Here is a 25,018-nt window from a genome sequence, read left to right as displayed (position 1 = left end):
CCTTATTCCCTATATAGTGCACTACTTTTGACCAGGGTCCATAAATATGGCACCCTATTCCATACACAGTGCACTTTGGGTGACTCACAGCTCACATTTTGACCCTAGAGAACAAACCATAGTATAAAACTGAAGATGGAACACCTGTACATGTTCAAATAAACCAAAATGATTCAAAAAGTACAACTTAATCGTTTGATTTTCTATATATAAACTATTGCCAAACTCACAGGCTATTGTTCTCGTAATTAAATTATTCAACTGCATTTTGCTATGGCCCTTTTTGGATGCTTTAAAAGGTATCCCCTTCATCCTTCCTTTAAGGACTGTGTGGTTTCATGAGTTAAGAAATTATAACGTGTGGCTCATTTGGTAGAGCATGGCGCTTGCAATGCCAGGGTTGTGGGTTTGATTCCCACGGGGGACAGGTAAGAAAAAGTATGAAAAAAAAAATGTATGCACTCACTACTGTAAATCGCTCTGGATAAGAGCGTCTGCTAAATGACAGAAATGTAAAAACCTTAAAATGTGTAAATGCCCCATCCAGGCAAGACTCAAGCTGAAATTTGAGGTAAACAATTACATTTCCATACAGACTCTTTATGATGTTACTGAGAGAGCAAGGTCTCCACTACATAACCCGATCAGCTTCAGTCATGTCAGATCAGTGACCACGCCGTGGAAGGAAGGAATCATTAAACAAATCTATTCTAACAGGTCCTTCGCGTTCAGGACGGTAGCCAGCTCTTCACTCGTTTCATAGTTGACTTATAGGTGGTAGAAACACTTTTATTCCCTTGTTTAAAGAAGTCAATCGTAATTTTCTTTACATACTCATTGGCAGAAATAAATCAGAACATAAAAGTACTAACACAAACTTAAGAACAATCACTTCTTGTGTTTCTTGAATGCTTGAAAAGTACCTCTTTGGTGTGGATGGGTATCTTAAATCAGGGTTTCTCAAACTCGGTCCTGGGCCCCCCACATTTAGTTTCTTGCCCTTGCACTGCACATCTGATTCAATTACCCAACTCATCATCAAGCTTTGCTTATTTGAATCAGCTGTGTAGTGCTAGGGCAAAAACCAAAATGTGCACCCAGGGGGGCCAGGCCCAAGTTTGGGCAACCCTGCCTTAAATCATGGTACTCTGGTCGATCTACTGGCACAAAAAAAATAAAACGTTTGCCTCGGACTCAGTCTCTACACAAAGCCTTAAACACCATTTAACAACATGATTTCCCAAGTCCCTTTTTCAATCTGAGTGAGGTGGATTGAACAGCAGACATTTGTTATTGGGGGAGTTCAAATGGGTTTACAACACCGTGATCGCTTGAGTCCTCTCTGGTCAACATGGGCCATGTTAGTAGATTATTTAGCCCATACACAGTGAGTTAAAACACTATTAAGTTTGTGGATTTCTCCTAGAGTCTGTTCAAAACTGGTCTACAGTCTTTATCGTTCCATCCTCCAGCGTGCGGTGGACTTGTGTGGTCCTGGTTCAAGGTTTATTATGGTTCAAGCTGTATGTGCATGTGTAGGCCACCGAGCTCATTGACAAGTAATGCTGCAATTGATTCACTTAAAAAAATAAAATAAACCAAATGAAATAAACATTGGACGATGACAAACAACATACTGTACATACAAACACACAACAAAACAAACAAACAGTAAGATAAAACCCTTTTGGGGGGGTTATAGGGAGTCTCCAATGGTCTGCACAAATGAAAAAGGACAATCATTCATTTAAGTATTTTTTTTTTTTTTTTTACAAGGGCACATGATTATTTTTCCAGGTAGCTAAGAAACTACACTGGCATTGCCTTTTTTTCCTTAAAGTCGACATCACAATTCAATTTTGTTTTTGTTCAAGTCTAAAGTCTTTAGTGTTTAATGATTTCCCCCCATATCTCATGTACAAGTATTTTTAAGAGGGGTTGGCATTCTCCAGTAGGGGTGGGCCATCCCGATGCACTAGGGACGGGTGTGACACCAACTCCCTTTTGTATGTTTTGGGAGGGAGCTTGGGGATAGCTTGGGCAGCGGCACTGCTGGTGCTCTGGCGAGGGGGCACAGGGGGGCCAGCTGCACCCCCCAGAGGGAGGAGGGCTGAGTCGCTGCAGCAGTCTGGGCCGCTGGGCCCCAGCGAGGGTGAGGGAGTTGGGGGCGGCGGCGGGGTGAGTGGGCTGAACGGCGAGGGTGGGAAGAAGGTCTGGCTCAGCGTGGGTTCGCTGCTGCGGATGCGGCCCAGCGGGGGTGGCTGCAGGTGCAGGGGGCTGTTTGAGCTGGAGAAGACGTCCGGCGTTCTCACGGGCTCCCGCGGCGGCAGGGTGGGTGGGCTGTCAGGTGGCTCTGACACAGAGGTGCGCTCGGTCGAGAGCGAGTAGCGAGGTGAGTAGACCTTGGTGGTGGTGGGCTGCCGTGGGGGGATGGCGGGGGGGCTGTCCAAGTGCTTTGACATCATCTGGAATGTGAGAGACGTGCAGGTGGAAAAGGAGAAAGAAGGAGAAGCACAAACGTTATGAAGACTCGACAAACTCTCAAAAATGTAATCAAGAAATGACTAGCAAATAACTGACAGTGGAACTTTGTTGTGTTTCATTGGATATTTAGCATTCCACATCTAAACTCTAGAATCAATCAAGAAACATCCTAATGATTCGACTAACCGGTGCCCTCGCACATCGACTCTGTACCAGTACCCCCTGTATATAGCCTCACTATTGTTATTTTACTGCTGCGCTTTAATTATTTGTTACTTTTATTCTTTTTAAGTTATTTTTTAAAACTGCATTGTTTATACTTTTATTTAACTAGACAAGTCAGTTAAGAACAAATTCTTATTTGCAATGACGGCCAAACCCGGACGACGCTGGGCCAATTGTGTACCGCCCTATAGGACTCCCAATCACGGCCGGATGTGATGTAGCCTGGATTCAAACCAGGGACTGCAGTGATGCCTCTTGCACTGAGATGCAGTGCTTTAGACCACTGCGCCACCCGGGAGTCTCAGAAAACCTTAGGTAGCAAACAGGTAAAAATAGAGTCACCTTCGAAGGGGAAGATTCAGCGGGGGCGGATTCGGGGCGTCTGCGAGGGGGCACAGGCGGGGGGACGGTGGTGTCTTCAGTGTTCCTGTGGAAACTCACCATGGAGGAAACCGAGGAAGACCCTGGAAAAGAAGGAAATCAGGTTAACTAAAATTAAGCCTTACAAGAAGACAGTAATTACACATATTTAAACCCAATTCATCCCATACAGGACTCTACAACTCAGGGATGGCCAACTGAGTGTCTGGGGTTTCTCTCTTTTGCCTGGCACTTGACTGTTTTCTAGGTTATAAATCCCACATTCATTTCAAAGAAAGAGACGAACTGAAGACATTCAGGCCCACGAAGAATGGAGTAAATACAAGCATTGAAATCACAGAAAATGGAGAAAAAAAAGAAGAGAATAGAGGATGATGAATGGATGGGTAATAGAAACTCTTTCAGGAAGAGTATACAAAGACAACACTAAAGTATTATGTTTGAGGAAGCAATCACGTCAACCAACTTCAATGATGCCTAATATTACGGGTTCTACTACATACAACTGCTACTAACTATACAGTGCATTCAAAAAGCATTCCAGACCTTATTCGAAAATAAATTAAAAAAAAATAATCCTCAATCTACACAAAATACCCCATAATGGGCAAAGCGAAAACAGGATTGTTTCGAGGCACAGATCTGGGAAAGGGTACCAAAACAATTCTGCAGCATTGAAGGTCCCCAAGAACACAGTGGCCTCATTCTTAAATGGAAGAAGGTTGGAAACCTTCCCAGAGCTGGCCACCCGGCCAAACAGAGCAATCGGGGGAGATGGGCCTTGGTCAGGGAGGTGACCAAGAACCCGATGGTCACTGACAGAGCTCTAAAGTTCCTCTGTGGAGATGGGAGAACCTTCCTGAAGAACAACTATCTCTGCAGCACTCCACCAATCAGGCTTTATGGTAGAGTTGCAAGATGGAAGCCACTCCTCAGTAAAAAGGCACATGACAGCCCACTTGGGAGTTTGTCAAAAGGCACCCTAAAGACTCTCAGACAATAAGAAACAAGATTCTCTGGTCTGGTGAACCCAAGATTGAACTCTTTGGCCTGAATGCCAAGTGTCACGTCTGGACGAAACCTGGCACCATCCCAACGGTGAAGCATGGTGGTAGCAGCATGATGCTGTGGGATTTTCTTTCAGTGGCAGTTACTGGAAGACTAGTTAGGATCGAGTAAAAGATTAACAGAGCAAAGTACAGAGATCCTTGACGAAGTCCTGTGCGCTCAGACTGGGGTAAAGGTTCACCTTCAAACAGGACAACAACCCTAAGCACACAGCCAAGACAACGCAGGAGTGGCTTCAGGACAAGTCTCTGAATGTCCTTGAGTGGCCCAGCCAGATCCTGGACCTGAACCCGATACACCACCTACATCTCCTACTGGAGATGTTTCAAGCAAACCACCATAGTGTTCTTGGGCACAGGGACTAAGGTAACCTGCCTACATGACTACAGATCCGTAGCACTCACGTCTGTAGCAATGAAGTGCTTTAAAAGGCTGGTCATGGCTCACATCAACACCATTATACCAGAAACCCTTGACCCACTCCAATTTGCATACATCCCCAACAGATCCACAGATGATGCAATCGCTATTGCACTCCACACTGCCCTTTCACACCTGGACAAAAGGAATACCTATGTGAGAATGCTGTTCATTGACTAAAGCTCAGCGTTCAACACCATAATGCCCTCAAAGCTCATCACTAAGGTAAGGACTCTGGGACTAAACACTGCAACTGGATCCTGGACTTCCCGACGGGCCGCCCCCTGGTGGTAAGGGTAGCTAACAACACATCCAGTTAAGGGTGCGTGCTCAGTCCCCTACTGTACTCCCTGTTCACTCATGACTGCACAGCCAGGCACGACTCCAACACCATCATTAAGTTTGCCGATGACAACAGTGGTAGGGCCTGATCACCGACAACGACGAGACAGCCTATATGGAGGTGGTCTGACCGTGTGGTGCAAGGACGACAACAACCTCTCCTTCAACGTGATCAAGACAAAGGAGAAGATCGTGGACTGCAGGAAAATGAGGACCGAGCACACCCACATTCTCATCGACCGGGCTGTAGTGGAGCAGGTTGAGGGCTTCAAGTTCCTTGGCGTCCACATCAGCAACAAACTAATATGGTCCAAACACACCAAGACAGTCGTGAAGAGGGCATGACAAAACCTATTCCCCCTCAGGAGACTGAAAAGATTTGCCATAGGTCCTCAGATACTCATAAGGTTCTACACAGCTGCACCATCAAGAGCATCCTGACGGGTTGCGTCACTGCCTGGTATGGCAACTGCTCGGCCTCCGACCGCAAGGCACTACAGAGGGTAGTGCATACGGCCCAGTATATCACCGTGGCCAAGCTTCCTGCCAGGCTGTTCTCTCTGCTACCGCACGGCAAGTGGTACCGGACCGCCAAGTCTAGGTGCAAGAGGCTTCTAAACAGCTTTTTCCCCCCCAAGCCATACGACTGAACATCTAATCAATTGGCTACCCAGACTACTTGCATTGCCTGCCCCCCCTTTATGCTGTTGCTACTCTGTTATTATTTATGCATAGTCACTTTAATAACTATCTACATAACCGGTGCCCCTGCACATTGACTCTGTACTGGCACCCCCTGTATATAGCCTCGCTATTGTTATTTTAATGTCGTTCTTTAATTATTTGTAACTTTTATTTTGTTATTTTTCTAAACTGCATTGTTGGTTAAGGGCTTGTAAGTAAGCATTTTACTGTAAAGGTCTACACCTGTTGTATTCGGCGCATGTGACATTTGATTTGATTAGAATAATTAAGTGAATGTGATATTTCAGTATTTTATTTGTAACAAATGTAAAAAAAAAAGAAGGTTTTTGCTTTGTCATTATGGGGTATTGTGTGTAGATTGATGAGGGATTTTTAAAATCCATTTTAGAGTAAGGCTCTAATGTAACAGAATGTGGAAAAACTCAAGGGGTCTAAATACTTTCTGAATGCACTGTATACCACCGAGTGATGTTGTACAAGAATGCAACAGGAGGGGGGGGGTGACACTGATCTAAGGTCAGTTCAGCTGGTCAGGATTTAGAGCTGATCCTAGATCTGTTTCTGTGGGCAACGTCTACTTGGAAACACACACAGACAACAGAGCATTCTTTGCCACGGACAGGGGCAACGGTGAGGGGAGATGGGAGCAATGAGGTGGATGTCAGTTGCATGCGGGTAGGGAGAGGCAAGTAGGGCTTGGGAGGGTCAGAATGAGTGAGAGATGGGGGTGGGTTGATGTAGTAGTTTGTATGGGGTGTGGGTGGATGGGTAGTGAGGGGACACTGACAACAGGAAGGCTTTGAGGGTCATACTAACGTGGGCCGTGTGGTAAGGAGACCTGGGCAAAGATGCTGTCGCAGTCTGGATGGAGGGAAAGGCCGGAGTAGAGAAAAGAGAAGAGAGAGAAGGCCCTGAGAGAATGAGAGACTGAGGCGGAAGGAAAATCTCAAACTGTGTTTAACAAACACCTTCTCTATAAGCTCTAGCTACGCTCCCACCCAACCTATCCTCCCTCCTCCACAATCCCCACCCAACCTGCTCCCTCGTCCAGCTTGAAGGGCCACCTACTGGAGTGGAAGGGGCTGGAGGGGCCCTGGGGTGAGTCGAACACGCTGCCGATATCTGTGGAGCTGGAGGCAGCCGAGGCCGGCGGCGGCGTGAGGGGCGTGCGCGGCGAGTTGGGTGCAGAGGCGGCGCTCTCCATCTCGCTATCAGGGATGCGGCTGTAGCTGATCTTGCGCGGCTCATTCTGCAGTGGCGTCGGATGTCGCATGGTGCCCGGGCGCACCGAGGACGGGCGCACGCCAGGGGACTTGAGCGGGCAGTTGTACTTCTTGGGCTGGAAGGAGACAGGGAGAGGGGGGAGTTGAAGAAGGGGTCAGGGTAACACTTCTACAATGTCAGGGCTACTCAACTGCAGACTCTCAGCCCTCAAGTACTGCTGGTTCTGGTAATTAATGTCAGAGATTGGGGGACTATCTGGTTAGTGTGTTACCTGCAGGTAACTGCCAAAATAAACCAACACCAAAGTGTATTAATAGGGCGTTGGGCCACCACAAGCCGTCAGAACAGCTTCAATATGCCTTGGCATAGATTCTACAAGTGTTTACAACTTTATTTGGAGGGATGTGACACCATCCTTCCATGAGAAATTACATAATTTGGTGTTTTGTTGATGGAAAACGCCGTCTCAGGTGCCGATCCAGAATCTACCATAATTGTTCAATTGGGTGAGATCTGGTGACTGACACACACACCCTTTAAACACTCTATGCACCATTTATATCCTTCTTTCAAAGTCACCTCTCTCTTCTTCTAGCCATGGTAGCCAAAATAATGGGAAACTGAGCATTTTTATACACGATCCTAAACATGATGGATGTTAATTGCGTAATAAAAGCTCAGGAACACCTGTGGGGAAGCAACTGCTTTCAATATACTTTATATCCCTCATTTACTCAAATGGGTCCTTTATTTTGGCAGCTACCTGTAATTGTTAGAGGTATAAATTCTGCTGACAAATGTTCAGTCTTTTTTCTACCTTAATAGCAGGGGCGTTGCGTCCATAGAGGGCGCTCGGACGCCGCCCCACCTGGCAGCAATGAGATAAAAACGGATTTACAAAAATGTATATAATGATCAAATATTGTAATATCAAGTTTGTGTATATAAATAAATGCATTTAGATTACAAATGGAGTTTTCAAAAATAAAATGTGCTGCTGTAATTGGCAGCGTAGTTCCAGCATTCCAGAGAGCTTCTCAAGCCACCTCATTCAATGCAATTTAAAGTTATCCCTATACCCCTTGCGGTTATCATAGGATTTTAGCCACTCTTATTGAACCTATCCAAAGAGCCCCTGGTTTGCAATTATAACTCTGTACACCAGATGGCGATGATCTACAAAACACTGCACTGTTGTCAAAGTATGAAGTGAGCGCAGACACAGAAGATGACACTGTCAAACAGCTATTTCAGCAAAGCTCAAACAAGACATGACGTTAGCTATAACTAAACTACCACAACTTTTCGTCTGTTATTGTATTCCCACATGCTTGTACGTCTAGCAAATAAGTTGAAGTTGAACATTTGCAGTAGCCTACTTATTCCGTTTGGAAATGTGGACTTATTTGTCAGCTACCTATTGCCAGTTTGCAACAGCCCCACTTGTTGGAAATTTCACGAGACGCCACTGCTTAAGAGCATACAGGGAGCCACACATGCTTAAGTGTGGCTCAGTGTGGTCCCGTGGCTCAGATGGTAGAGTATGACACTTGCAATGCCAGGGTTGTGGGTTCGTTTCCCACGGGGGGCCAGTACGAAAAAGCTAAATGACTCAAATGTAAAACAATGAATAGTGGACAAAAATGATTTTTCATCTCAACTCATGAAGTTTCAATGTCATTCTAACAAAGGTTTGAAATACAATAACTGATCAAACGGCATTGGGAGTCCGAGAGAGGATAATCACGTGAACCGTAAGAAGGGAGAGGGACAAGACCCTTACATATCGAGGCAACGACCGGGCATTCCGAGGCTCAATCTCCAGCGACTTGTTGAACAGATAGTCAGCAAACTCCTTCTCTGCCTTGTCCTCCATTGGATTGAGGTTTTCAAAGAACTTCTGTTTAACACAAATGAGAGAAACAGAGAGTCGTCAGAAAGACAGATCCATTGAGAAGTATACATTGTTGTCCTAATGACTATAGACAAGGGTGTGGGGTGATTGGGGACAATTGGATAAATAACCAACTAGTACATGTCGGGAGCTGAGTGGCAGTAACTCTCTACTAAAGCAGTGAATTCTAACTTCCACATTTCGAATTTTCATGCATTGATGTCAATGAGATTAAAGTTCAAGCTAGGGATCAGCACTAAATGTATATCTAATCAAAAACTAAGAGGTTGCTATGACTTGGAAAACTGTCAACTGTACATGGGAACTGTAGAGATGAAATTGTGAAAGGAAACAGGCCAAATGATGTGATATATTACTTACATTATTCCTTGTTTAATCATATTTATACCCATTCATATTCCACGTAACTAAATGGTATTTGTGAAATGTTGATGGGTTGGACCATGCTGCAAAGCCGGAAAGTATGCCAATTTCTCAAAAAAATGTTGACTATGCAGGCTGGCCATAGAGTGGTGACCAACTTCAATGGAACGTGCGACATCACTGTTTTTGCTCCTCACCCGGATATCGCTCTCCACCCGTAAGCAGTAGGGCTGGTTCTGGTACTGCTGGATCTCCCCGGTGATCTCCGCCACTTTCCGTCGCTTGCTGAAGTTGATCAGCTCCTTGCCATGCCTCTTCAGGAAGTCAGGGTTGCCTTCCTCCGTCTTCAGGATGTTCGTCAAGTAGATCCCTGAGGAGAGAGTTAGAGAAAAGACATGAGAGAGTGGAGCAATGATGTCGATGGACTGGCACCGGTTCGTGAAATGTTGCTGGCCGGTCCCCGAGATGGTTAACCAACACTAGTTCTAATGGAAGCGGTCCTCCAAGGAGGAAAAACCCTAGCTTAGGATAGCATAGGACAGGATCAACTTTAAATGTTCCCGAGGGGGAAATTGTCTTAGATACACAGTACTGCTGTGTACAAAATAAAAACGGCACATTACTTGTGAGTCCCTGACACAAAAAGGACCATAGCTTCCTCGTCCCTGGTATCAAAAAGGTTGAGAAACACTGCTCTAGAGCATACCAAAGAAGGGGACACAGGGGGGGTTGATGGAGCGCAGTTTTGCCAGGTACTTCTTGTAGTGGTCCTCGCTCAGTTCGTGGGCCTCCTCCAGAATCTTCCTCTGTCGGCTTGGAATTTGCTGGAGAGGGGCCGAAAGTTCAGTCAAAACAATTGTATATATTTCGCCCTACAGATGTGTCTCTATGGTACACAGAGGCACATTGGGCCATGCTCTCTATTGATAAGAAATCTGTAATTTTATGACTTACTAATTACAATACTCATCAACACTAGGCACTTAATTTGGTACTGCAATTTTCATTGGATTCATGCAATGCCAGAAAGTACCAAGACAGTTATCACACCATTTCCTAACAACAACTTCAAAGAATTTTGCAGAAAGAACCCCTCCAGGCCTTCACCTCGAAGGTGTGGTCTAGCCGGTAGACGGGCGAGGAGTTCATGGCGCTGACCACCTCCAGCACGCCGTTGAAGTTGTTGAGCTCCTGGAACACCTGCAGGATCTCGATGATACGCGCCACCACCGCTGCCCGCTCTTCCAGGTTCTCCGTCTCTACGATACACCTGTGGAGAACGTAGTACATTGAGAAAAAAAAAGCTATTTAAACCCGTGGGCCAGGGCCGTGTTCATTAGGGACTAAACGGACAACTGACAAACAGCGAGGGACTACCTTTTTGTTTTGAATTGCAAAAAGTTTTTTTTGTTGCTGCAAGCCCTAATAAACATGACTCAGGTCTGCATAGTTCAGTCATTTCATTTCTACAGCTGGTGGATGACAAAGTGTAAGGTAAGTGGGGGAAAGAAAATGCATATTGGTACATTGTAATGCTCCCAAACGTATTAATTAGTGACAACATATTGACCTGTTAATCCTCATTTGGTAACATGGTGAGCTATTACGTCAGTGTAAGGACACATTTCACTCAACCAATTCAGTGGCCCCTGAAAACTAAACCAGGAAGTCTCTGGAGATATCAAGCCTGGTGTGATATCACACATGGGATTAGCAGCTCATACACAAAAAAACAGTCCCAAATTGTTTCTTTCCTTTTCAACTTGAGAATCAACATGGTGAGGATAGGAGTAATCTCAGCCTTATTTAGGGTTAAATTCTGCCACCTACATAAAGCATTCGTAACACCTGTATGCAGTGCACTAAAGGACATGACATAACTATACTGAACAAAAACGCAACATGCAACAATGAACGATTTTACTGAGTTACAGTTCATATAAGGAAATCAGTCAATTGAAAACAATTTCATTAGGCAATAATCTATGGATATCACATGGCTGGGCAGGGATGGGTGGGCCTGGCTCCCAAGTGGGTGGGCCTATGCCCTCCCAGGCCCATCCATGGCAGCCAATCATAATTCGTTTTCCCCCCACAAAAGGGCTTTAATAGACAGAAATACTCCTAGGTTTCATCAGCTGTCCAAGTGGCTGGTCTCAGACGATCCCGCAGGTGAAGAAGCCGGATGTGGAGGTCCTGGGCTGGCGTGGTTACATGTGGTCTGCGGTTGTGAGGCCAGTTGGACATATTGCCAAATTCTCTAAAATGACGTTGGACACGGCTTATGGTAGAGAAATGAACATTCAATTCTCTGGCAACATCTCTGGTGCACATTCCTGCAGTCAACATGCCAATTGCATGCTCCCTCAAAACTCGAGATATCTGTGGCATTGTGTTGTGTGACAAATCTGCACATTTTAGAGTGGCCTTTAATTGTCCACAGCAGAAGGTGAACCTGTGTAATGATCATGCTGTTTAATCAGCTTCTTGATATGCCACACCTGTCAGGTGGATGGATTATCTAGGCAAAGGAGAAATGCTCACTAACAGGGATGTAAACTCATTTGGCACAACATTTGAGAGAAATACGTTTTTTGTGCTCACGGAAAATTTCTGGGATATTTTATTTCTGCTCACTAAACATGGGACCAACACTTTACATGTTGTGTTTATAGTTTTGTTCAGTATACATCGAGCTACATAACATACTTTATCATGCCATAAATTCATCATAGAAAATGCTTTGTCAACACTGCAAGTGTAAGGAATATCATGGTCTCGTTTCACGAGGACCGCTTCTTTGTGATGCCAAAAAACAAAATGGGTGCTCTTACTTTTCGAACCACAACGTGAGGTTGGTGGTGTGGCGGATCATGCGCAGAAGGTTGGGCGAGTTCAGCTCCTTGTCCTCCTTCGTCCACACGCTGCCCACCAGCTCTGACGGCTGCACTGCCCTGTAGATATAGTTCAAAGAGGACAATAATGCAGAGGTCAGTCGCTTTGACGCTTCAAGTAGATGCTCCAAACCAAAGTTCCAGGAGGAGATCACCATATACCCAAACTATTATATGCCATTATTCAAAGAGACTTACAAAAAATGTATGCAGTCACTATAGTGCATGTTTATGTGATCCCAGCAGGAATTGAAGCCACAACTTTAGTTTTGCTAGCACCATGTGTTCACCATATGAGCCACAGAGGACCACCATTATTAGTTATATGACAACAACAAAAAAATCAGACCTTGTGTCAGTGGTTAGGTGCAAACTTCTACCGACTCCAGTCTTGGCAGCTAAGGGAGTTTTCTGCGCCAGCATTGTGGTAAGATTTTCAGACAATACCAGCGACCATTGTTGGGCCACAAGGCCGGTGCGATGTGATCTCGTCGTAGGAAATGGAGTACGGTGATTTTTTAAAGGTTTTTATTTTAACAGGTAGCCAAGGGTCTCATTTTCAGGTGAGCCCTGTGTACACAATACACATCAATATACAAAATACACATTTAAAACTAAACATGCATAAATACGTGTTAATATTAAAAAGAATACGCAAAAAGTAAATACAGAATCCTAAACAGTTACAGGTCTCAGCAACTAGGTTTTCAATCAACGCCCTAAACTGCAACAGAACATCCCATTTTAATGAGAGCTGTAAATTGTACCAGCAGTGGGGCGCATTAAAACTAAAAAGCGGATTTACCTAATTCAGTGGAGACCCGAGGAACAGCAACCCTGTGAATGCGTTTTGTAACTCATGTTTTTATACTTCAACAACAAAGTCAGCTGAGTCAGAAGCTTGTGTAGTAAACAAAGTGGGAGTAATGAAGTGACCTACGGGACATTAATGAGTATCGGCTCAATTCATGGACATATCAATTGATATTATTACAGTATATACATTGAGTTACCATAGATGCTGATCTTGGGTCAGTTCTGAATTTCCCCACTAATGGTTACAGGTTAGAATTGGGAGAGAGGAAGCTGATCATAGATCTGTACCAAGGGGAAACTTCACCCCGGAGCGTGGGAAAGAGGTGAGGGGATAACCTTTGGTACGGCCCATCATAGCTGTTCCCACAGGCCCAGCGACATCAGTGGGGGAAGTGTACCCCCTCTCTGGTGCTGCACGTTTGTGTATGTGTACAGTTGAAGTCGGAGGTTTACATACACCTTAGCCAAATACATTTCAACTCAGTTTTTCACAATTCCTGACATTTAATCCTAGTAAAAATTCCCTGTCTTAGGTCAGTTATTTTAAGAATGTGAAATGTCAGAATAATATACAATACTCAAAAAAATAAAGGGAACACTTATTTCTTTACTTAGTTGAATGTTGACAACAAAATCACACAAAAATTATCAATGGAAATCAAATTTATCAACCTATGGAGGTCTGGATTTGGAGTCACTCAAAATTAAAGTGGAAAACCACAATACAGGCTGATCCAACTTTGATGTAATGTCCTTAAAACAAGTCAAAATGAGGCTCAGTAGTGAGTGTGGCCTCCATGTGCCTGTATGACCTCCCTACAATGCCTGGGCATGCTCCTGATGAGGTGGCGGATGGTCTCCTGAGGGATCTCCTCCCAGACCTGGACGAAGGCATCCGCCAACTCCTGGACAGTCTGTGGTGCAACGTGGCATTGGTGGATGGAGCGAGACATGATGTCCCAGATGTGCTCAATTAGATTCAGGTCTGGGGAACGGGCGGGCCAGTTCATAGCATCAATGCCTTCCTCTTGCAGGAACTGCTGACACACTCCAGCCACATGAGGTCTAGCATTGTCTTGCATTAGGAGGAACCCAGGGCCAACCGCACCAGCATATGGTCTCACAAGGGGTCTGAGGATCTCATCTCGGTACCTAATGGCAGTCAGGCTACCTCTGGCGAGTACATGGAGGGCTGTGCAGCCCCCCAAAGAAATGCCACCCCACACCATGACTGACCCACCACCAAACCGGTCATGCTGGAGGATGTTGCAGGTAGCAGAACGTTCTCCATGGCGTCTCCAGACTCTGTCCCATGTGCTCAGTGTGAACCTGCTTTCATCTGTGAAGAGCACAGGGCGCCAGTGGCGAATTTGCCAATCTTGGTGTTCTATGGAAAATGCCAAACGTCCTGCACTGTGTTGGGCTGTAAGCACACAACCCCCACCTGTGTATGTCGGGCCCTCATACCACCCTCATGGAGTCTGTTTCTGACCGTTTGAGCAGACACATTCACATTTGTGGCCTGCTGGAGGTCATTTTGCAAGGCTCTGGCGGTGCGCCTCCTTGCACAAAGGCGGAGGTAGCGGTCCTGCTGCTGGGTTGTTGCCCTCCTACGGCCTCCTCCACGTCACCTGATGTACTGGCCTGTCTCCTGGTAGCGCCTCCATGCTCTGGACACTACGCCGACAGACACAGCAAACCTTCTTGCCACAGCTCGCATTGATGTGCCATCCTGGATGAGCTGCACTACCTGAGCCACTTGTGTGGGTTGTAGACTCAGTCTCATGCTACCACTAGAGTGAAAGCACTGCCAGCATTCAAGTGACCAAAACATCAGCCAGGAAGCATAGGAACTGAGAAGTGGTCTGTGGTACCACCTGCAGAACCACTCCTTTATTGGGGGGTGTCTTGCTAATTGCCTATAATTTCCACCTGTTGTCTATGCGATTTGCACAACAGCATGTGACATTTATTGTCAATCAGTGTTGCTTGCTAAGTGGACAGTTTGATTTCACAGAAGTGTGATTGACTTGGAGTAACATTGTGTTGTTTAAGTGTTCCCTTTATTTTTTTGAGCAGTGTAGTAGAGAGAATGATTTATTTAAGCTTTTATTTCTTTCATCAAATTCCCAGTGGGTCAAAAGTTTACAATTAGTATTTGGTGGCATTGCCTTCACATTGATTAACTTGGGTCAAATGTTTTGGGTAGTCTTCCACAAGCTTCCCACAATAAGTTGGGTGAATTGTGGCCCATTCCTCCTGACAGAGCTGGTGTAACTGAGTCAGGTTTGTAGGTTTCCTTGCTCGCACATGCTTTTTCAGCTCTGCCCACAAATGTTTTTTAGGATTGAGGTCAGGGCTTTGTGATGGCCTCTCCAATACCTTGACTTTGATGTCCTTAAAGCCATTTGCCACAACTTTAACTTCCTGACTGTGGTCTTGAAATGTTGCTTCAACATATCCACATAATTTTCCTACCTCATGATGCCATCTATTTTGTGACGTGCACCAGTCCCTCCTGCAGCAAAGCACTCCCCATGTTGCCACCCTCGTGCTTCACGGTTGGGGTGGTATTCTTTGACATGCAAGCCTCCCCCTTTTCCCTCCAAACATAACAATGGTCATTATGGCCAAACATTTCTATTTTTGTTTCATCAGACCAAAGAACATTTCTCCAAAAAGTACCATCTTTGTGCAGTTGCAAACCGTAGTCTGGCTTTTTTATGGTGGTTTTGGAACAGTGGCTTCTTCCTTGCTGAGCGGACTTTTCAGGTTGTATCGATATAGGACTTGTTTTACTGTGGATATAGATACTTTTGTACCCGTTTCCTCCAGCATCTTCACAAGGTCCTTTGCTGTTGTTGTGGGATTGATTTGCACTTTTTGCACCAAAGTACGTTCATCTCTAGGAGACAGAATGCGTCTCCTCCCTGAGCGGTATGACGGCTACGTGGTCCCATGGTGTTAATACTTGCGAACTACTGTTTGTAGAGATGAACGTGGTACCTTCAGGCATTTGGAAATTGCTCCCAAGGATGAACCAGACTTTTTTTCCCTCAGAGGTCTTGGCTGAGTTTGAGAGGCACCGAGTTTGAAGGTAGGCCTTGAAATATATCCACAAGTACACCTCCAATTGACTCAAATTATGTCAATTAGCCTATCAGAAGCTTCTAAACCATGACATCATTTTCTGGAATTTTCCAAGCTGTTTAAAGGCACAGTCAACGTAGTGTATGTAAACTTCTGACCCACTGGAATAGTGATACAGTGAATTGTAAGTGAAATAATCTGTCTGTAAAAATTACTTGTGTCATGCACAAAGTAGGTGTCCTAACCTACTTGCCAAAACTATAGTTTGTTAACAAGAGTGGTTGAAAAACGAGTTAATGACTCCAACCTAACTGTATGTAAACTTCCAACTTCAACTAACTGTATGCATGCATATGTATGTATGTATGTATGTATGTATGTATGTATGTATGTATGTATGTATGTATGTATGTATGTATGTATGTATGTATGTATGTATGTATGTATGTATGTATGTATGTATACTACCGTTCAAAAGTTTGGGGTCACTTAGAAATCTCCTTGTTTTTGAAAGAAAACTGATTTTTTTGTCCATTAAAATAACATCAAATTTATCAGAAATAGAGGGAAGACATTGTTAATGTTGTAAATGACTATTGTAGCTGGAAACGGCTCATTATTTTATTTTATGGAATATCTACGTAGACGTACAGAGGCCCATTATCAGTAACCATCACTACTGTGTTCCAATGGCAGGTTGTGTTAGCTAATCCCAAATTTATCATTTTAAAAGGCTCATTAGAAAACACTTTTACAATTATGTTAGCACAGCTGAAAACTGTTGTTCTGATTAAAGAAGCAATAAAACTGGCATTCTTTAGACTAGTTGAGTATCTGGAGCATCAGCATTTATGGGTTCGATTACAGGCTCAAAATGGGCAGAAACAAAGCCCTTTCTTCTGAAACTTGTCAGTCTATAATTGTTCTGAGAAATCAAGGCTAATCCATGCGAGAAATTTCCAAGAAACTGAAGATCTCATACAACGCTGTGTTCTCCCTTCACAGAACAGTGCAGACTGTCTCTAACCAGAATAGAAAGAGGAGTGGGAGGCCCCGGTGCACAACTGAGCAAAAGGACAAGTACATTAGTGTCTAGTTTGAGAAAGACGCCTCAAGTCCTCAACTGGCAGCTTCATTAAATAGTACCTGCAAAACACCAGTCTCAACATCAATAGTGAAGACGAAACTCCAGAATTCTGGCCTTTCTATTTTTGATATTGCTACTATTCAAATATGCAAGTAACAATCTCACTGTACCATTTACACCTTCTGTATCCTGTGCATGTGACAAAAACATAGATTTTATTTGAAATAGTGTGTTTTTACCAGAGATGGTAATGTGAAGAACATGACCTGCACCAAAGTCAAATTAGGATATGGGACAAGGACTAGATAGTGTATTTTTAGCTGGAGCTTTTCCTTATTGTAGGCTACTACTTTTAGCACTCTGTCTTGAAATCCTCAGTTGTTTACTACAATACTCACTCTGTTTAACACATGGCCTCACATTTAATCCTTCAAGAGATGGGTTGGGTTAAGGCTTAAGAGGGTGTGAACAATGCTGAATGGGTGTAGACAAAGAAGAGCTCTCCAAGTAGGTGTCCAAAAATATTCAAGGGCCATTTTCTCAAAAGTGGTGTTACAAGTTCATCAACTTTCAAAGCAAAGTGTATGATAAACCATTTTCTACCTTTGAGTCTATACTTTATCTCCAATGTAAAAGACACCATTTCAAATTTTGCTACATCGTACCGAATCCAGGTGGTGAGTCACATTTTTGCTCTAGTCCACCACTTACACAGCTGATCCAAGGAATCATCAAGCCAGTGATAAATTGAGGTGCTTTAGTACTGGACTGGAACAAAAAGGACTGGAGTTAAAAATGTAAAAAACTGCCGTGGACAGCAATACGGTACTGTAGGCCTACCTGTAGAAGTCGGACTCGAGCAGTGTGAGCTGCCGGGCGATCTCAATGGGGTGGAGGGTCATGAGGTCAAACTGGTCTGTCTGACCCGACTTGCTGAGGTGCCACTCGATGGGCGGTGGCGAGCTCTCGAAGGTAATGTTGTGGCTGGGCCCATTGGCCTGTGCTTGCTTCTTCCTCTGGATGATCTTGGTAATGGACTCCACCCACTTCTTCATGGCCTTGCCTGGGAGGGGTCACAGAGAGGGAGATTGTCACTCAGAGAAGAGAAGTAGAGGAAAGATACGAGCGAGGAAGAGACGAGAGGAAGAAAAAAAAGAGAGGATATGCAACAAAAGAAGAGAAAGTCCTTGCCCTAATTTATCCACATACCTCGCACCAATGCAATGAACTCCTCCAGACACTTGAGTAACTGACAGTCCCGCTCAAAGTCATAGAAGTGGTGCTCCACCCAGTGGCGACATACATTCAATACCCTGCAGGAAGAGCGAGTAGGTCAAAACCAGTTAAGATACCAGTTACAGACCAGCAAGAGAGCGCTAACTACAAATCCTGACCTAAAAAACAAATAAATCTGCCCGCTTGTCATTATGCGGTATCATGTGTAAATTGATGAGGATTTTTACATTTAAAAAAAAATCTATTTTAGAATAAGGCTGTAACGTATCAAAAAGTGGAAAAGGGGAAGGGATCTGAATACTTCCCGAAAGCACAGTATATGGAGCATAACAAAAAAAAAATATATAAAAAAATGTAAAGAGTGCATGCTTTTGTTTCAGCCCAGCATTAAAAAAGTTTGAAACCTTTCTCTGCTAATCAGGACAGACTACATTCCAAGTGTATCACAAGACAACCAGGATGTACTGTTGACCCCTAGGTCATGTTCATTAGGCACCAAAATGAAAGAAAACAGACAGGGGCTACCTCGACTTGTCCAATAATAACTGTTTGTTGTTGTTGAATGTTCTCTGTTATAGTCCCTAATGAACACAACCTCTGGAATTAGGTGTGGTAAATGGGGAGGGGTGCAGAGGTACCTGAGTTGGACTGGCTGGACAAACTCCTTGCGAAATCGTTTAAGTTCGGCGCTGAGAGGTTGGTCTCCGTTCTCTATGGCCATCTGGTCCGCCTCCGTGGGCTTTGGCTCGGGAATTTCAAACCTGGAAGGTTCCAGAAAACAAAATCACAACTGAGAAGACACAGCAGTGTGGAATCTGGAATACACCTTTAACCAGACAGTAGAGGTTCCAGACTGGAATATGTTCCGGGATTCTTCCGATTGCATTGAGGAGCACACCACATCAGTCACTGGCTTTAGCAATAAGTGCATTGAGGACGCCTTCCCCACAGTTACTCCAACGAACCATCAAATAGGCTAAGCATCAATACAGGACTAAGATCGAATCGTACAACACAGGCTCCGATGCTCGTCGAATGTGGCAGAGCTTGCAAAGTATTACAGACTACAAAGGGAAGCACAGCCGAGAGCTGCACGAGTGACACAAGCCTACCAGAGGAACTAAATTACTTCTATGCTCGCTTCGAGGCAAGTAACACTGAAACATGAAACATGCTGTTCTGGATGACTGTGATCTCACACTCTCCGCAGCCGATGTGAGTAAGACCTTTAAATAAGTCAACATTCACAAGGCGGATTACCAGGACGTGTACTCCGAGCATGCACTGACAAACTGGCAAGTGTCTTCACTGACATTTTCAACCTCTACCTGTCTGAGTCTGTAATACCAACATGTTTCAAGCAGACCACCATAATCCCTGTGCCCAAGAACACTAAGGTAACCTGCCTAAATGACTACCGACCTGTAGCACTGACATCTGTAGCCATGAAATGCTTTGCAAGGCTGGTCATGGCTCACATCAACACCATTATCCCAGAAACCCTAGACCCACTCCAATTTGCATACTGCACCAACAGACCCACAGATGATGCAATCTCTATTGCACTCCACACTGCCCTTTCACACCTGGACAATAGGAACACCTATGAGAGAATGCTATTCATTGAATACAGCTCAGCATTCAACATAGTGCCCTCAAAGTTCTTACTAAGCTATGGACCCTGGGACTAAACACCTCCCTCTGAAACTGGATAATGGAATTCCTGAGGGGCATCTCGCAGGTGGTAAGGGTAGGTAACACATCCGCCACTCTGATCCTCAACAACGGGGCCCCTCAGGGGTGCATTCTCAGTCCCCTCCTGTACTCCCTGTTAACTCATGACTGCACGGCCAGGCACAACTCCAACACCATCATTAAGTTTGTTGATGACAACAGTGGTAGGCCTGATCACCAACAACAACGAGACAGCCTATAGGGAGGAGATCAGAGACCTGACCGTGTGGTGCAAGTACAACAACCTCTCCTTCAATGTGATCAAGACAAAAGGAGATGATCGTGGACTACAGGAAAATGAGGACAGAGCACACCCACATTCTCATCAACGGGGCTGTAGTGGAGCAGGTTGAGAGCTTCAAGTTCCTTGGCGTCCACATCAGCAACAAACTAACATGGTCCAAGCACACCAAGACAGCCGTGAAGAGGGCACGACAAAACCTATTCCCCCTCAGGAGACTGAAAAGATTTGCCATGGGTCCTCAGATACTCAAAAGGTTCTACAGCTGCACCATCGAGAGCATCCTCGCGGATTGCATCACAGCCTGTTATGGCAACTGCTCGGCCTCCGACCGCAAGGCACTACAGAGGGTAGTGCGTACGGCCCAGTACATCATTGGGCCCAAGCTTCCTGCCATCCAGGACCTCTATACCAGGCGGTGTCAGAGGAAGGCCCTAAAAATCAAAGACTATAGCCACCCTAGTCAAAGACTGTTCTTTCTGCTACCGCACGGAAAGCAGTCCCGGCTCGCCAAGTCTAGGTCCAAGAGGCTTCTTAATTAACAGCTTCTACCCCCAAGCCATAACACTCCTGACCAGCTAATCAAATGGCTACCCAAACTATTTGCATAGTCTCCACCCCTCTGTTACACTGCTGCTACTCTCTGGTTATTATCTATTCATCGTCACTTTAACTCTACCTAAATATACATGTTACCACAATTACCTTGACTAACCAGTGCCCCCGCACATTCACCTCAAGCAGTGAGTAAAGGTATGTTTTTTATTGAGAATGACAATGGTTCCTCAATGTATATAAAAAAAATTAATCACTCTCCATTTCAATAAGCACTCAGCATGAAAGGGAAAAATGTAATGCTCTGATCCAGTGCAAACGTCATAAAATACCTGATTACTTCTTATCCCTAAAGCTGTGTCTCAAGCTCACTGGCTCAGGAAGCTCACTGGCCCAGAATATTACAATGTTGCAAGTTTGCTAGCACGAGAGCGTTGGTGTATCCAGTTGATAGCCTAGTTGATACAATGTTTCAAGTTCGTTGCAGACAGGCTATGCGTAGCCAAAGTGATTTATAGGATATTCATTTTTTTAAATTTTTAAATCAGGATATTTTCTACCTGCAGGCTGCAATGTTTTTATTTGTTGGCTTTAGACTATTTTTTTTTACATAGTTGGCAATGGCAAAAGTTACTTTTAGATGTTTATGATTTTCATTTAGATATAACTTAGATGAACCACATGACAATGATTGAGATACAAAGACTTTATTATAAATTAAATTAAACTGTTAATTGAAAATAATAGCTGGCATAAATTGGCACTCCAAATGGAAAAAGTTGCCGACCCCTTGTGTAGCCTATTACCGGCAACTTCAGGAATGTAAAGGCAGAATTTTGAGAAGGCCAGCAGCAACGGGAGGCGGCCATCTTGATCTCTGGCTCCCTCGAGTCATTTGTGTGTCTTAATTATTTAATCAAACAGTGTGTTTAAATCATCAGACAAGCTACATAGTTGATTTTATCAAAACACATAGGGTGTGTGTCTTTATATGGAAAAATATACGTTTAAATTTATTTTGAGCAATCGATTAGTCCAAAAAAACTGACGACTCTCGCTTGACCAATAATTATTTTAGTCAGGGACAGCCCTCGTTTCAAAAATGTATATGGGAATATATTGTCCACGATGAATACATCTCTGTCTTTGTTCTGACAAAGGTCAGAGTCAACGAGCACAGACGAATGTCTTGTTGACTGAAAACATTTGCCAAAGTGAAAGGCAATGTATCTGATTTTGAAAAATATGATACAATATTAGACACACAAAGGCGGTTCATAGAATAATAACAGTGGAGCCCAATCTTAGAATGGCATCAACATACTCACCTCTCCATAAGAAGACCCAGCAGCTCCTGAGGTTTACAGAAGGACCTGTAGGTTGTTAGAAATGTTCGGACGAAATTTGGATCTGCAAGAAGGAAAAACAAGGGAATTGTCAGCCATTTTGTTAATCAAATCAAATTTATTTGTCACATACACGTTAGCAGATGTTAATGCGAGTGTAGCAAAATGCATGTGCTTCTAGTTCAGACAACGCAGTAATAACCAATGAGTAATTTAACCTAACAATTCCACAATTACTACCTTATACACACACAAGTGTAAAGGGATAAAGAATATGTACATAAAGATATATGATTGAGTGATGGTACAGAACGGCATAGGCAAGATGCAGTAGATGGTACAGAGTACAGTATATACATATGAGATGAGTAATGTAGGGTATGTAAACATTATATTAAGTGGCATTGTTTAAAGTGGTTAGTGATACATTTTTTACATCAATTTCCATTATTAAAGTGGCTGGAGTTGAGTCAGTATGTTGGCAGCAGCCGCTCAATGTTAGTGGTGGCTGTTTAACAGTCTGATGGCCTTGAGATAGAAGCTGTTTTTCAGTCTCTCGGTCCCTGCTTTGATGCACCTGTACTGACCTCGCCTTCTGGATGATAGCGGGGTGAACAGGCAGTGGCTCGGGTGGTTGTTGTCCTTGATGATCTTTATGGCCTTCCTGTGACATCGGGTGGTGTAGGTGTCCTGGAAGGCAGGTAGTTTTCCCCCGGTGATGCGTTTTGCAGACCTCACTACCCTCTGGAGAGCCTTACGGTTGTGGGCGGAACAGTTGCCGTACCAGGCGGTGATACAGCTCGACAGGATGCTCTCGATTGTGCATCTGTAGAAGTTTGTGAGTGCTTTTGGTGACAAGCCAAATTTCTTCAGCCTCCTGAGGTTGAAGAGGCGCTGCTGCGCCTTCTTCACGATGCTGTCTGTGTGGTTGGACCAATTCAGTTTGTCTGTGATGTGTACGCCGAGGAACTTAAAACTTACTACCCTCTCCAGTACTGTCCCGTCGATGTGGATAGGGGGGTGCTCCCTCTGCTGCTTCCTGAAGTCCACAATCATCTCCTTTGTTTTGTTGACGTTGAGTGTGAGGTTATTTTCCTGACACCACACTCCTAGGGCCCTCACCTCCTCCGTGTAGGCCATCTCGTAGTTGTTGGTAATCAAGCCTACCACTGTAGTGTCGTCCGCAAACTTGATGATTGAGTTGGAGGCGTGCATGGCCACGCAGTCGTGGGTGAACAGGGAGTACAGGAGAGGGCTCAGAACGCACCCTTGTGGGGCCCCCAGTGTTGAGGATCAGTGGGGTGGAGATGTTGTTACCTACCCTCACCACCTGGGGACGGCCCGTCAGGAAGTCCAGTACCCAGTTGCACAGGGTGGGGTCGAGACCCAGGGTCTCGAGCTTGATGACGAGTTTAAGGGTATTATGGTGTTAAATGCTGAGCTGTCGTTGATGAACAGCATTCTCACATAGGTATTCCTCTTGTCCAGATGGGTTAGGGCAGTGTGGTTGCGATTGCATCGTCTGTGAACCTATTGGGGCGGTAAGCAAATTGGAGTGGGTCTAGGGTGTCAGGTAGGGTGGAGGTGATATGGTCCTTGACTAGTCTCTCAAAGCACTTCATGATGACGGAAGTGAGTGCTACGGGGCGGTAGTCGTTTGGCTCAGTTACCTTAGCTTTCTTGGGAACAGGAACAATGGTGGCCCTCTTGAAGCATGTGGGAACAGCAGTGTGCAAGTAGCTATTGTTCTTTCATGACTTTGCGGTGATTACTTTTTTTGTTGTTGATGAAATTCGCTACTGTTTGCTAGCTATATGTCTTATAACTATTAAGTTAACAGTCTAAGATATACTAACCGATGTCATGTTTATTAGGCACCAAACAGAAGAAAACAGACAAACAAAATGTCAAACATTCCGAGTGAACATGACTCAGGTCTGTGTGTATATTAGGAGTGCTGATACTGTGGTTATGCGGGTGAACAGGACCGTTAGCTAGTGGTTCACATGTTGGATCTGTCCAAGCCCTTTCACCGGTGTCTGGCTGGGGTTGGACAATAGCTGCCTCAGTGCGGATTTACAAACAATCGGCCTGAAACTATTTCAGCCAGGAAACAGACGCTGCTCTGACGCACGCAGCTGCCACTCCACCACACACGCTTAAAAATAGATCACCCGCCTGCCCTCCCCACCACCGACATACACACTGCAGTGGCTTTGACCACAAATACAAGTATAGGACAAGTCAAACACATTATTTGGGTATGACATAACAGAATATGAACTTAAAGGTTTGATTTTCACTGGGTAGTTACTTTAAAGTAATCTTCCTGCAATTCTACGCATTTTGCAATGGGGGGCAGAGAGATAATGACAGGTTTATTGCCAATTTCCTGCAATTCTACACATTTTGCCGTGGCTCATGCTGTGTTCTTATACTATCTGAGTAACAAACTTTCTAACAAAAATGTATTTCAGACAGTTATTCTGGTGGTTGTTAGTTCTCAAAGATGATCCTATTAAAAAAATATACAGCTCCATTATCTTTTCTACATACTTTATATCTGGTTTTAAACGTTTAAGTTTACACGGAAAACGTTTTAACACCCCAAACCTTATTTAGTTATCACACACACGAAAAAGTATGTGAACCTTTTGGAATTACCTGGATTTCAGCATCTTCCTCTCAGTCACAACAATAGACAAACAGTGTGCTTAAACTAGTAACACAAATTATTGTATTTTTCTTGTCTATATTGAATACATAATTTAAACACTCACAGTGTAGGTTGGGAAAAGTATGTGAACCCCTAGGCTAATGACTTTTGGAGTCAGGAGTCAGCTAACGTGGATTCCAATCAACGAGACGAGAGTGGAGTTGTTGGTTAGAGCT

The 25,018-nt window shown here is 44.4% G+C and overlaps 1 protein-coding gene across 5 annotated transcripts in view; it reads right to left on the bottom strand.

Moving 5' to 3' along the window:
- Positions 1-763: 763 nt before the first annotated feature.
- Positions 764-25,018, bottom strand: part of LOC112230419 (son of sevenless homolog 1) — a 75,570-nt gene continuing 51,315 nt past the window's right edge. For 2 of the 5 annotated variants that reach the window (XM_042310774.1, XM_042310769.1), the window contains exons 11-24: positions 22,109-22,190; positions 18,889-19,011; positions 18,224-18,327; positions 17,855-18,077; positions 11,962-12,081; positions 10,235-10,397; positions 9,834-9,951; positions 9,325-9,497; positions 8,633-8,749; positions 7,667-7,717; positions 6,694-6,964; positions 6,442-6,486; positions 3,052-3,173; positions 764-2,465 (exon numbers count right to left, since the gene is read on the bottom strand). In XM_042310774.1, the coding sequence (XP_042166708.1) occupies positions 1,929-2,465; positions 3,052-3,173; positions 6,442-6,486; positions 6,694-6,964; positions 7,667-7,717; positions 8,633-8,749; positions 9,325-9,497; positions 9,834-9,951; positions 10,235-10,397; positions 11,962-12,081; positions 17,855-18,077; positions 18,224-18,327; positions 18,889-19,011; positions 22,109-22,190 (2,249 nt within the window). In that variant the 3' untranslated portion in view covers positions 764-1,928. The remainder of the gene's footprint in view (positions 2,466-3,051; positions 3,174-6,441; positions 6,487-6,693; positions 6,965-7,666; positions 7,718-8,632; positions 8,750-9,324; positions 9,498-9,833; positions 9,952-10,234; positions 10,398-11,961; positions 12,082-17,854; positions 18,078-18,223; positions 18,328-18,888; positions 19,012-22,108; positions 22,191-25,018) is intronic. The other 3 variants (XM_042310770.1, XM_042310772.1, XM_042310773.1) reach the window with 3 other exon arrangements.

This window comes from Oncorhynchus tshawytscha, linkage group LG32 (genome assembly GCF_018296145.1).
Source record: "Oncorhynchus tshawytscha isolate Ot180627B linkage group LG32, Otsh_v2.0, whole genome shotgun sequence".
Classification (NCBI taxonomy): Eukaryota; Metazoa; Chordata; class Actinopteri; order Salmoniformes; family Salmonidae; genus Oncorhynchus; species Oncorhynchus tshawytscha.
The sequence above is the reverse complement of the archived record's forward strand: the minus strand, read 5'-3'. Positions and strand labels throughout refer to the sequence as shown.